The following is a 14,727-nucleotide window of genomic DNA, read 5'->3' as shown; positions in this document are numbered from 1 at the left end:
GAGCATCACTGCATTTGTTAGTAACTCAAGAAAAATCCCTCAGCAGGCCAAACAAAAAGTGACTGAAAAATGCGTTGAGTACTGCTGTAAAGACATAAGGCCATTTCGTTCCATTGAAGGAGGGGGTTATATTGAGCTGGCCCATCAGCTTATTAACATCAGTGCTACATATGGTTCAGTGGCAGCGCAGGACGTACTGCCTGATCCCACCGTGTCAAAACAGTGTCATGAGCTGGCAACAGAGAAACGAACAAAGCTGGTTGAGCAGCTAAATGACATTCAGGTGAATTCGATTAGAATGACAACGGATATCTGGATGGAGGACTACCACAAATTAAGTTACTTGACCATCACTTGTCATTTCGTGACACGAACATTTAAAATGATAAGCACTGTATTGACAAGACGCATTCCCACTGGAAGAGGCTAAAATGGGGGAGAATATTAGGAGAGAAATTAGACTTCTAACAGAGTATGGCCTGGATATGAGTCTGCTGAATAAATTGGTGTTAGGGGTGACCCCTAATAGTCGAAGATTCGATGCATCGATATGCAGGACCGGATTCGACCACTGATCTCATGGTCGAATCTTCGCAGGTGTTATGAAACGAGGATCATACCATTTTGGCAATATGGGGGTGCTCAATATTAGTATTATAAAGATGTGTCGCGGCGCTGAGCGATCGGCCCTTTAAGGGCACTGAGCTTCGCACCGGATGCGCCACACCTTTAAAATTCGAACACATACACCGACGGCCGCATTCGATGCCTGTCCGTGGCTATTAAATGTATATTTCTCTCAAACCCTGAATGTACGTGCTGATTTTACCCTGTGCTACAAGATACACTCATCGTGCAGCTCTTCTGTCAGAAGTCGATTCAAAATTGAGCTTGCACGCATACCGTTCACGTCTGCCTGAAGTGAGATACCTGAGACACGGCGCTGAGCTTCAGTCCGGTATGCGACCCCCTTCAGGCACAATCGGCTTAAGAACGTGCATATAAACGCACTCAAAGTGTTCTTTTCCTCTCTAGGCAGGTATTTTTTTAGGTTTATTTATCAAAATGTTATTTTATATATTTGTGTGATGTTCTGTGTTTCGATCGCGGCTTTTAAATGTTATGAGAGAACGGTTTACGAATGTAGTGTAGCCTAGTTTTGATCACTTTATTAAAAGTGGTGGCTGTGTGCCGTGTGTAAAGTAAAATAAAAATAGTCTAAGCTTCTTACTGACTAGTGTCCTGCCTTTTCCAACCCGTTTATACCGTTTTTTTTTTCAGTCTATGGTTTACACACACACAGATGATTCGACTTTTGGTCGACCATAGAGAGATTCGAAAATTCTGATTCGAATGTGTAAATCCTTAGTCGGGGACACCCCTACTGCGCACACACACACACGCACACACACACGCACACACACACGCACATAGATAGACACAAACACACAGAGGATAATTCTTACTGATCCACATACTTGAGTTTGTCCAGATGGCTGAGTTTATCAGAGAGCAGCTTCAGTCCTGAATCTCCTGGGTGATTGTAGCTCAGATCCAGCTCTCTCAGGTGTGAAGGGTTTGAACTCAGAGCTGATGCCAGAGCACCACAACCTTCCTTTGTCACCAAACACTGAGATAATCTACAACAAGAAGTAAGTGTTCTTATTCAGTCAGTGTGCTTAATTTTTGGAGAATATACAAATATAATAAATAACAGGGCTCTTCAACTGCCAGATTGCAGGCTTAATTTGACCCATCAAGTAGACAGACATCTGACTGACTGCAATGAAATCGTGGTACTGCCTAATATATGAGAGTACTTTCGGAAAGGTATGCTTTTAAATTACATCTGTTTGTTTATCAAAATACATGAACATGAACCACCACGGCCATCAGACCCTGCAAACCCCCCTCATCAATTTATGCCTTTACAATGTCCCAGAAGAGTTATTTCTGACAGCAAGAAATCTGATCTGGATACAGTCTTTCACAAAAACGTGATTTTCTAAGCTTTTTGTTCAAAATATTGCTTTATTTATAAAATTTACCCATATTCAAGTGTTAATAAAAAAGGATTGCAAGAAGCTAGAATACATATTTTTTTGTTTAAAGAAGATGGTCATCTACTTATTTTGATATATTGCATGCTCCGATATTCACAAAACAAATATTTTATGAGCTATTCAATTTAGGTGAAAATGTTCAAAAACCCTAAAGGTGGCTGGCAACTTAAAAAAAGATTTAATAGATTGGATTGTCAGAGTATAATAAATATATTGGGATCAAGCCAGTGTGTGGTGCCTGAGACACCCAGTAATGTAAGTCAGAGGAACAGAATATTAGAATAGACCATTTCTATGACAGCTTGTATGCTGTTATTTTGCAAAAAAGGGTATACTCTGGTTATAAGGCATGCTAGTTTGCTGGTGTCTCCATCACATTGCAAGACTTCCTTGGTTAACCAACTTCAACATAAAAGATCATGCTGATTGATTGACTGATTTACTGCAGGAAAGTCAACCAATTAAAGTAAAAAAAAAGAGATAGTGTAAGCATTTTGAACTGCGAGAGGTGCTACACTTTTTACGTAAGTTTAATATGGAAAGCGATCGGCCTGAAGCTGGGTAATTTAATTAATAAAGTTTTAAATAAGGATATTTTTCTTACACAAATGCATTGATTTGCTTCAGAAGGCCTTTATTAACCCCCTTCATTAACTTTATTTACTGCTATTATAAAGCTTGAAAGAGCTAGGACATTTTTTATATAACTTATATTTGTTTGTCTGAAAGAAGAGTTACATACCGTAATTCTTCAAATAAAGACCGGGCCTTTATTTACCTGAACTGCAGAAGGGAACAGGCTTGTATTTGAAGCAGGCTTTTGTTAGGGGCAGGCCTATATTTCTAATGCCATCTGTTTGAAAAATAATTGCTTTAAATAAACCCGTTTTAAATTAAAAGTGATTGCATTCCAGTGGACCGATATCATTAATGTTTTCAAGAAACATTTGCAAAAATATCACCATTTAAAACAACAGCCAAAAAGGCGAAAAAGCAATTTGGGTCAGAATTACGATAGCCTAATCACTAACCTCCATTGAGTCAGTCTGAAAAATGTAAAATGTTTATTCCACGCTTAATTTCTATATTGGTTGCACATGGGGAAAACTATAATTTTGTTATTTTGCTAACCCAAATAATTTCTCATCCACATTTCAATAGGTTGCACGCACTTTTCTCAATCCATTACAGAGATATTAAATTTTGCTTTTGCATATTGCTTTTTAAAAGGTTGTTCGTGTTGCCTAGTTCATATGATCACTTTACAATATTTTAACAACAGTTTATTTTGAAGCCTATGCTGTTTTCTTGTACAAAATATATATATATTTTTTTAAGTCAAATGCAGAGTAAGAAATAAAAAAGAAGAGAGGCTAATATTTTGAGGATCAAAATTTGTGTAGCCTGCCTGACACGGTATTTTCACAGACATATCCTCTCTCATAGACTACATTAGCCTATTTAAAATGGCATATATGTATCAGTTATATTCTCAACTTAATTTGCAGAGCAATCCCTGTGTTACATGTATGGTCTGTGTTTGTTGTGTTTTGTTTCCTGATTTCAGTTGTCACATGTTCCTTTGTTCTGTTTCCTGCCACTTTTCTGCTGTCAATTAAAAACATAAATAAATAAATGTTTTGGCAGCTCTCGGAAATAATACATCATCATCAATCAATGTAACTCAGACTCTCTTAGGACGATGAATGAATACAAGGCTCTTAACACTCTCAACCTATAGCTGTGATGTACAGAAACAGTCCAGACTCCAGACGCATGAACAGAATTTAACAGAGAAATATTTTGGTTGCTAAAGATCACATAAATTAGAATCTCTACAATGTGTAAAACAATATTGTTAAAAATAAGATTCGTTCGTTTAGTCCTTTTCAGCTGTGTTCAGCTTCCCCTGTGCCCCTCGTTTAGTCAGTCTTCAGTGTGTGTATTTAGTACCCCCATGCTCATTCCCTCTTTGTCTGGTCTTGAGTTATGCTACGTTAAGTTGAGTTATGTTACATTATATTTGTAGTGTTTGGTGTTCTGTTTAAAGTTTATGATAATTAAGCCTGTCTGTTTGGAAGTCCTGGATCTCCTCATCTTTGCTGCACCACACACCCGTAACACCCAGCCAAGTTTTTAGGTTAACTACAGAAGAGATTAGTGTGTGTCGCACTAGCAAGACTTGCAATGGGGCGCGTGGCATCAGGAAGGTTACAGCTCCATCGTGATGTCGGTCAGCCTTCAGGGCATAACCCTACTGTACATTACGATGAACTTGAATGCACATTAAATGAAAGGCACTTAGGAGATTATCCACACTAATCCCCCCCCCCCCATCCTTAATTTGAGACTGGCCTTTATTTGTTCGTGTTGACCACGCCCCTGGCCACTATAAGAGGCCCAGCGTTTAATTGACTACAGGCTTTTATTTGAGGAACTACGGTATACACCTAGGATGACTTTAGGGTGAGTAAACCATGGGGTAATTTATTTTTTGGGGTGAACTAACCCTTTAAATACCTCAGTATGTTGAGTTGGCAGTTTGGACTCTTCAGTCCAGCACAGAGCAGCTTCACTCCCGAGTCCTGTAGGTCATTGCTACTCAGGTCCAGCTCTCTCAGGGAGGAGTTTGGTGATTGTAGAGCTGAAGCCACAACTTCACAGCACTGATCAGTGAAACCACAGGCTGTTAATCTGCAAAAGGGGGTAATTTGGTTATAAGGCATGCTAGTTTGCTGGTGTCTCCATGACACTACAATACTTCCTTGGTTAACCAACTTCAACATAAAAGATCATGCTGATTGACTGACTGATTTACTGCAGGTAACTCTTGTATGGTGTCCTTTTTTATCGAAAGAAAAATGATATGATTAATTATTTTTTCAAACTGAGACTCATTGGCCTTGGCTCATTTTCTGTGAGGAATATTTATCAGAATACATTTTCAAAGACCACACACAGTACACCCCCCATACACATTTATATTACACACAGGATGTTCGGGTCCACTGGACCCGGGGCTAATAAAAGTGTGGGAATTGTCCTCCTCCTCCTGTCCTCCTCCTGTCAGGGCCTGCTGTTAGTGTGTGTGTGTTCTTGTATATGGTTTATGAGGACACAACCCAGATAGCATGGTGACATTGATTTAATGTTGAAATTCCATCAGAATCATCATTTTGGTTGAGGTTGAAATTTCAATGCTAAGTAATATTGGATCAATGTTGAAAATTCAATGCTAACACCATATTGGACCAATGTTGAAAATTCACTGCTAAATAATATTGGATCAATGTTGATAATTCCATGCTTTTCAGTGTTGAAAAGACAAACATTGAATCAATGCTGATGTTTGGTCATCTTAATTCTCCACCGGTGAGGCTTACGGTCAATCTATCTGTCACATTATTCAACATGCTAAGGCAAGTCCAAATCAATTGGGTACATTTGTGTAAATGTTAGCACATTTATTATCCTCAAAGGATATGATGAGTACACCAACGAGTATGTGGATTCACAAAAAATACATAAATGTAAATTTTGTAATTGTAAGCCTTTCTTTAAATTTTTCTGGAAGAGTTAAAATTGTATGCGTGTTTGATTTCTGACTCTTCCAATAAGAAAGCTGTAAAAACTATGAATCTTTTTAAAAGGTATATTATTTTCCTGCTTACTGGCATGTAATGTTGTCATTCTGTGTTTCATGTTATTATAATAAAAAATGTAAAAAACAAATAAAAAAAACCAAAGAACTTCTACCATAAATTTTGTCTATCAGTTTTAAATAAATAAAAATGTAGCCTATTATTATTATTTAAATCATGTAGAATGTACATGTATTTCATTATTTATCTAAAGAATACAGAGTTAATAAAGAATTTAGAATATTTGTCCCTATCGAATGAGCCACAATCCAATCCAGCAGGTGGCGGTAATGCACCTTCAAGACATCCACCAATCAGATCAAAGCAAGCGCAGCTGAACAGACTTCAATCGCGAAAAAGGGACACAGGACAATGACCATGTTTTTTTAGAGGTAAGTGGCCTACAAAAATATAATTATAAAATTCATCTCAATTTTAATTTAGGGTTTTTATTCATCTTTATGTTTTACAACTTGTGTGTTTCTCCTCAGCGAGTTAGAGTGAACTGCAATGTTAATAATAGTCACATGAGCGCCCTCATAAGTTACACAACCAACGGCCAGGATAATCTTAATACATTGAGTTTCAGTTTGTTTTTCACCAAACCATATCATATTTGTATTCATTTTTTTTCTTTCTTAAGATTGGCATATATACTGTGAATTGCGTCCGAATTCTGACTCGTGCAACTCATGCAGTCATTGACTTGTGAGTCGTTCCTATTTGATTCATTTGGATTTTGAGGCCATATAGGATCGACTCACAAGTCAATGAATGCGCGGCGCGGATCCACAAACGTATCTCACTCGTTGCACACACAGATGAATCATTTTGAATCATCCTATATTCGTCCAGTGTATAAACGAGAGGCGATAGGAAGGTTAGATTAATTTCTGGCTTGTCAGTAATTGTGTTCGCCACTCGTGAGAGTATCTCACAGCTGAAGCAGAACTAGAACTGATTGACCTGTTAGCGCGGTGAGTGGAAATACAATCAGTTCAGCTTCAGCTGTGAGATATCATCACGAGAGCAGATCACAATTACATCATTACAGTTTAATCTTTAATGCAGCAAGAAAAAAAGAAAAGAGTGAGATCTTTAAGTTCTGTAGGCAGCTAGATCAAACTACAGAAATTTAGCAAACAGTTGTGCCTCCAGTTCGTGTTGTAAATGGAAAAAAAAATCTCTTCCAAACCACCATGTAGCCTATACAGCTCCTCTTTTATTTTCTTAATTTAGCTATTTAGTCATTCATTTACTTGTTTCATTTTCACACTTTATTTATTTACTATTAAATACAATAATATTATTAGATAAAACACCGGATATAGTCACTTTGCTTTTTCATTCATTGTGTGTCTGCAGGTCCTTTAAAGTCTATACTAAAATGCATTAAATAGTCCTGAATTTATTGTTACCGTGTTTTAACTGGGATATCAAGATTTTGATAAAATTTCAAGTTTCACTTAATTTTGTAGTAGGCTATATTTGTAATGTATAATTAATCACATATCCAAATATTTACTAACTTCTTGTTGTTTTAGATGCCGTGAATGCTGATAATAAGAGGCATCAGAGTTTATCTTTGCTGGAACGGTGCAGAACTGGCTCCATTACAACCTGAAAGGCTTCGGGGCATTGCTCGTGGTGGAAACCCCTGAGTTTGGAGGATTTTATTCTTTCTTCTACCTTCTTTCTTTCAGTAGTACTGTGTCATTTCTGTATTTATTGGCAAGTTTACATTTGTATTTACTTCCATTTTGCAGATGCACGTTGTCATGTTTTTCCAGGCTCTTCTCATTTGTGTCATAAATTCAGATGTAATTGTTTTAAGTCAATGTGATATTTCCTGTTGTAACTGTGGGGGCATAAATAAATACATTTGCATGTAAACTGAAGGATGTTGTTTACTTTGAGTGACTTTTTAATGCAAAATCATATCGACTGCAGCCACACATGGTCTCTGATTAAAAGGAATAAAATAAAGAGACAAATTAACTGGCATAGAATCCTGCTGTACATAAAGCAAGATTGATCTATTTTTCATTGTTGAATTAACATTATTTCAGGGTGCAAACCTGATGAAAAATCAATGTTATATTTCAATATTGATTCAATGATATTTTGATTGATGCATTAACACTGATTCAACATTGATTCACTTAAATAAGTGGTTTAATTTTAGTTGGAAAACTATTGATTTTAAGCCCATCTTGATCTATTTTTCATCGTTGAAATAACATTATTTCAGGGTGCAAACCTGATGAAAAATCAATATTCTCAACATTGAGATCTCAACATTGATTCAATGATATTTTAGTTGATGCATTAACATTGATTCAACACTGATTCACTGTTTGTCTGCTATCTGGGAAATGTGTACAATGACATGGATATTACAACGTAAACATAGTTTATGACGATATCTGTGTCCTCATACTAAAACATACTAAATGGTGTTTTTTGAAATTCAAAAAATGCCAAAAGTTTTCTGTGATGGGTAGGTTTAGGGGTAGGGTTAGTGTAGGGGGATATATTATACAGTTTGTACATTAGAAAAACTAGTATGCCTATGGAGAGTAACCATATACCACATATTAGGGATGTCCCGATCCGATCACATGATCGGAAATCGGGCCCGATCACGTGATTTCAGACTCGATCGGAATCGGATGTTACATCCCGATCAGGACTCGGATATAATGTATATTCTGAATCTGGGTTGAGCTGAGCATGATGACGCATCAATAATATGGGTTGTAACTTGAAAATAATGCTTTATGTATGTTTCTGTAGATGGATACACGTGCTGGCTCCTCGGTGATACATTACAACAGCGCTAATATCACCCGTGTATATTCGCCAGAAGACGCGAATGAGAGCGCGCGCGCTGATCTGTCTCTGTGCATCATCCGAAAGCGCGCACTCGTCTCACAGCGCGCAAATATTGAGTTCTCTTTAAAGACTTGCACTTAAACGGACCAACTCAAACAAGAAGTATGTCAGCATGTCCATCTTGATGAGTATCCAAGCAGACACAAAGCGTGTTTCCATTACCCTTCAAATTGCGCAAATTGAAATTGCGAATTGAAAATACGCCCAATGGAAACGTGGCAATTTCGCAAAAACTCCCATATATCGCAAAAAAGTTTTTACGCTCTCATGAGGTGGTTTTTCAGGCGATTCGAAAAAGGACATTTTCGCAAAACTGCAATGGAAACGTTTTTTCCGCATTTACAGGTCACCTGTTGCGGTGACGTATTGCTGCAACATAGGGCCTATATATTATATTTCCCACTCAAATGTGTCGTAATAACAAGATAATGTAGTTAAAAGGACATATATTTTCTCCTAATAAGGACTACAGGCTATATATACTGTAATTAAGACATGTATTCAAGAAATGTATTAAAGCAGAAAGAGCTAGCCTGTATTTTCAGCCTTACTCAAAGGCCGAGGAAACAGGCCAGTTACGCACGTCAATCCATTCCAGACGATCTTAGTTTGCTTCTTATCTAATAAACAGGCAATTAATTGATGAAACATCGATCAAAATAAAAATACAATTTATACAAAACTAAATATATTTTTTAAGAAAGACTTTCTAGAAAATAAAACTCGAAGTGATCAAAATCATGTGACTCCCCATGTCTCAAACATATTGCGATTCTTACTCATGCTGCTCACTTTTCATAATCAACATATAAATTAAAATAATAATATTACAGGCTGGCTAATGTTTAGGCCTAAACGTACTTAGGCCTATTTAGTTTCGTAGTTAGGCTATGTTTTCTTTAACCCACGGCCGATAAAAGCGCTGACGTTCTCATTTTTTCCTTCTTCCTTTAAGAGAGATTAAACAATTCACAATACTCTTGTCATTTTTAGCTATACAGATGAGTTCAAGACATAATTATAAACTATAAACTGTCTATTTTTATTAGTGGACTCAGGGAACTAATTATTTTGCATGCACTCACTCCAAACGCTGTCTCCATTTAAAAAAAATTATTTCGTTTATTAAATGCCAATTTTTTCTTTTCCAAAGCATTTCTAAATTCAGTTCAAATGCCAATCAAACGAAATATCTAGCCAAAAAAACGAAAGTGGTAAAAATAAATAAAAAAACATTTGAGTTACCATGCAAATTCAAACATTTCGCTCTTCTCTATATGCGTCAACCTGCCGCGCTTAAAAGTCGATCATTCTTTACAGATGACGGGTTCGGTTTGGAGAGAAGACTAGATGGAGTTCTTTATTAAACTCATAAAAGACAATATAGGATTACAGTAATACTGGATTCTAAACACAGAAATGCTACATTATCATGAAGACCTTGAAGCAGATCTGACACACACACACACACACAGGAATCCCAAAATGCTCTTGATTAAATAGCTTTTGGAAGGATTATTCTTTAATTTAAACAGTTAAATATGCAGCTATTTTACATTTCATTAGCCTACTTTATTCAATTTCTCTACCTAAAAACTAATGTTAGACCTATAAAAACCTGAAAAGCATTGTAATTACACTTCCTTTTTTATGTATTATAGAAGTATCGGATCGGGACTCGGTATCGGCAGATACTCAAAATCAAATGACTCGGACTCAAGGACAAAAAAACCTGATCGGGACATCCCTACCACATATCCAAGTGTGTGTGTGGTGTGTGTGTGGTGTGTGTGTGGTGTGTGTGTGTGAGAGAGAGAGAGAGAGAGAGAGAGAGAGAGAGAGAGAGAGAGAGAGAGAGAGAGAGAGAGAGAGAGAGAGAGAGAGAGAGAGAGAGAGAGAGAGAGAGAGAGAGAGACGTGGAGCGCTCGTTCTTTCAAAGCTACGTGCTTTGAAAGAGAATGGATTCAATTAATATAATTTCAAGAAAAATGGCAGCAAAAATGTGATGTTTTTACTGTGAACTCGAACAGAACTTCATGAAGTTTGGATTTTTTTCCTTTAGAAAGTTAGACTTGGTTGTTTTACACTTCCAGATGAAATTTTGTCTACATGTAACAATCCCTCAGCAAGTTATAGCCATTTATTATAACATTATTCTAGGCGTTTCTAGGTTTTTGAGTGAAAACAGGTGTATTTTATTGACTGATAATGTGTCCTAAAAAGTTCAAGTAATAAAGTAAATAGTAAGATTGTTATATAATAACAACACTGAAACAAACATTTTTCTTCAGAGAAATATATTATAATTTGGGCATGAAAAACAAACACAAACAATACATCAAGTTGTGACAAGAAACCGTGAAATAAAATATACTGAGGCTACTTTTACATGTGGGCGGCTATTTTCATAAACGGACATTTCAACTTCTCTGCACATAATCTTCTCAAACACAAATGGAGGAAAATATAATAGTGAAAATGTGTAAAACACAAACTGCATACAAATAGAGAAATATACTGACTGTGTGCTGTGATCTGAGAGAGCGCTTTGCACGCGTTTATTACTGTTTGGTTTCATGATGCATGCAAATTCACACCCACGTTCATTTTTCAGAGAAACGTGATTCGTGGTTCAAAAGACCAAACACTGTGTTTATTGGTTGAGTTAATGAAAGTTTCAACGAATCTGGGCACAGGGGGGTGGGACTAATAAAAAAAAAATTCTGTTTGGCTCAGGGGAACAACCCACGTGTGTTTCTTGGACAAATCAATGCTGCATATTTTGATGACGCATCCACGCTGACTATGGAGCCTCTGAATGATCAATCGCGAAGCATATTATACCTATGGAAAGGGGAGATTCTCCTCTTTACTGTGCAGTTTACAGCATACAGATTGGATCAGCGATTAAAAAGTTATTAAACATTTTGGAACGATAGTTATTTTTAGTCAATGCTGCATATTTTGATGACGCATCCACGCTGACTATGGAGCCTCTGAATGATCAATCGCGAAACATATTATACCTTTGGAAAGCGGAGATTCTCCTCTTTACTGTGCAGTTTACAGCATACAGATTGGATTAGCGGTTAAAAAGTTATTAAACATTTTAGAACGATAGTTATTTTTAGCCGCGGGCGGCTGTCTCGGTCTTTAAGGGTTAATGTATGCAATTTCAGCTATAAAACAATTTTTCTAAAAAGAAAACAAATGAGATGTTAATTTTAAGATACCTGTCTTATTTTCTTATATATTGGGTTTTGTTCTTTATTAATGAAAAAGTAATTATTATCTGATTATTCGATGGAATAGTCGGTAGAATACTCGATTAATAAAATAATCGATAGCGACAGCTAGTGTTGTCACGATACCAAAATTATGACTTCGATACGATACCAGACTAAAATATCGATATATCAATACTAAATCGATACCACAGTTAAAAAACAAAAAACAAAAAAAACAAAACAAAAGATAAGATGCTTAATATGACAACAGAACTTGTTATTATTCATTGTTATTTTTTACAAAAAATTCATGTGGCCAGCATATTCCTTAGGGTTGGGCATCGTTTTGATTTGAACAATTATTGATCAATTGATCAATTACTATTAAAATGATCTCACACATTTTTGCTATCTCAATGTATTTTTACAATGGTGTACATGTGTTGCAATAGCTTACACACAGCACAAGAAAGCTTGATTTCGAATGGTAAATTGAATTTAAAAAGACGAGTAAACAGTAATAAAATAAGAACAAATAAACAGATTACAAACAATAGCACAAATAAATGCAATAGAATAGAAGATGCAAATTAAATAGACTGCTTTATTTTTTCAGGTAGGTCTAACATTCAGATAAGTAACTGAATAAAAAAAATGCATAGTAATTTTAAAACATTTAAAACAACATTGGATAATGTTCTTTGTAAATAATTCAATAGTCTACAGATGAAACTATTAAAGTTACACAAGTTGATCAGTCAAGAGCAGTTGATCGTTTGTCTTTTTGTAGTTTGAATAACAAATGACTGCGGTCCCTTTAAGACTAACGGACGCATGGATCCTAAACACTGTTCCTGTTACTCGTTCTTCCTGAACTGTTTGCGACTGTGTTTAGCTTAATACTCTTCCAGACGTGCACTGATAATTCTTTGAGTGTATTTGACCAATAATATGCTGGAAAAAGAAGCAAATGTTTGCACTTGTATCCTGGGCCGCATTAATGCACGGGCTTACCTGGGCTTAAGCCCAGGGCCCCGGGCTGGGGGAGGGCCCCGATGATGCCGGAAAAATTTGTAACCGGATTTTATAATATGTTGGCTGTCCCTTTAAAATTACGCGCTATCGCGTTGAATGCACATGCGGGCTTTGCAAGTCCTGCTCGAGAAATGTCAGTCAAACCCTCTCACTCAATGAACCCTGCAATCATCAGTCACAGTTGGAGCTTAGAGCTAAAAAAATCAAGCCCGACTCTATACAGAGCCCCTTATTTTGTCCGGGCCCGGCCCTGCCCGACACATTAACTGTAATTATGAGCCCGATTTAAACCCGACCATTTGTCAATACAAGGGCGTTCTGACGAGAAAGATCGAGCCTGTAATGAGCGAAGCGGACCGGTGTGACTCCGCTCAATAATACCCAATCATCAGGACTCCTCACCGGTAAAATTATGTTCGCTCAAAAGACGTATGTGAAAACTGGTGACACTTCTGTTAGATTCCAAGAGAAGCGCACCTCTGAATATCACGCGGAAATGTGGCGCGCTCAGCCGCGCTATAGGCTATATCACTTGAAATAAAGCACAAAAGAAACTACCAACATGCAAAATCGTATTTCAGTAATCTATTATGGTATAAATTAATAAAACAAAACGTGTTTAAAGTTGCATCAAAACTGTTCTAAAATATTCCACCATGCAATATAGCAATATAGCCGAAGGCATAAGCTGATAAAAAGTTTTTTTTAATGCTCAAATAAATGTGAGCACTCTGCATTTACTGAAATATAGGCGCTTATTTTGCTTTAACTTGTAAAGTAGCCTGCACAAACAACAATGTATTTAAATGCATCAAATAAAATGTTGACTTCTGTCCTTATTATATCATTTAAATAAATTAATATTCTTAGGGATTCAATAGAGAACACACTTTTTTCTTTTACTGAGTTTAATGTTTGACAGAACTCTTGCAATTATTTTTTTGACAACTAATATAGAAAGTCTTTACTAACATTCAGTCTTTACTTTCTCAGTTGCAAGGTTTAGAAACAGTCCTTACAGACTAACTCAGAACTGTTGAAGAGTTAATTGATTATATAAAATTCAAAGAAGATTGATTAATTTAGGCTATGTAGTTATCTGCATGTCTCATCCATGAAAGATGCAACAATGGAGAACAAGCTATTGGGTTTTTGAGAACCAGAACCAAGCTAACTGAGCAGGATAAACTTTAGCTATAATGTAAGCCCCTTGCCTGGAGGTGGGGAATAACACTAAGAAATTGTCAAATTCACTCAGTATTCCATGATCTAATTCACTATACTATCTCAATTACAATTAAGTACAGATGAACTGTATTCATTTGTGTTGTATGCACTAAAACAGTCCAGTATATAATAGTCAAACTAATTTTTATGTTGAAATAACAAAGATTTCTGTGCCACCGCAGAATGGTTGCTGGCCCCTGCCCGGCCACCCCTAAAAAAAAAATCCTGGCTCCGCCACTGTGTGACAGCAATGTCCCGTAATATAAAAGTAGTGCGCAAAACAGAAAAACAGCGCAAGATAAAGAACATCAGAACAGTGATGGTGAAGGGGAAAAGGAATCACCACCATGTACCGGTAGGTTGTGATACAGTAGGCTAGCAGCAGATAGCTAGATGATAGTCTGTCAAAATAATTAACTCCTTTTAAACATAACAACTTAGTTAAGCTCCCAGTAGTTAGCTAGCCACCACCACACTAGAGCTGTGGAAAAGCTGATACAAAAAGTTGTAATAAAAAATTTGATACAAAAAATTCTGCATAGGCTACATATAATTAAATAGGCCTTATCATACGTTTCGACGATAATCTTAAGAACATTTTGAGACGCCATGAATAGGAACTAAAATGTGTTTTTAACA

General features: G+C 36.5%; 2 protein-coding genes across 2 annotated transcripts in view; both read right to left on the bottom strand.

Moving 5' to 3' along the window:
- Nucleotides 1-14,727, bottom strand: part of LOC137046683 (NACHT, LRR and PYD domains-containing protein 3-like) — a 233,284-nt gene that overhangs the window by 191,979 nt on the left and 26,578 nt on the right. The gene's annotated exons all lie outside the window — the stretch shown is intronic.
- The window catches only part of LOC137089606 (NLR family CARD domain-containing protein 3-like), a 75,648-nt gene that overhangs the window by 48,865 nt on the left and 12,056 nt on the right, over nt 1-14,727 (bottom strand). Inside the window, exons 4-5 of the mRNA XM_067453196.1 lie at nt 4,584-4,757; nt 1,479-1,640 (exon numbers count right to left, since the gene is read on the bottom strand). Coding sequence (XP_067309297.1) covers nt 1,479-1,640; nt 4,584-4,757 — 336 coding nt within the window. The remainder of the gene's footprint in view (nt 1-1,478; nt 1,641-4,583; nt 4,758-14,727) is intronic.

Source organism: Pseudorasbora parva, chromosome 2 (genome assembly GCF_024679245.1).
Source record: "Pseudorasbora parva isolate DD20220531a chromosome 2, ASM2467924v1, whole genome shotgun sequence".
Classification (NCBI taxonomy): domain Eukaryota; kingdom Metazoa; phylum Chordata; class Actinopteri; order Cypriniformes; family Gobionidae; genus Pseudorasbora; species Pseudorasbora parva.
The sequence above is the reverse complement of the archived record's forward strand: the minus strand, read 5'-3'. Positions and strand labels throughout refer to the sequence as shown.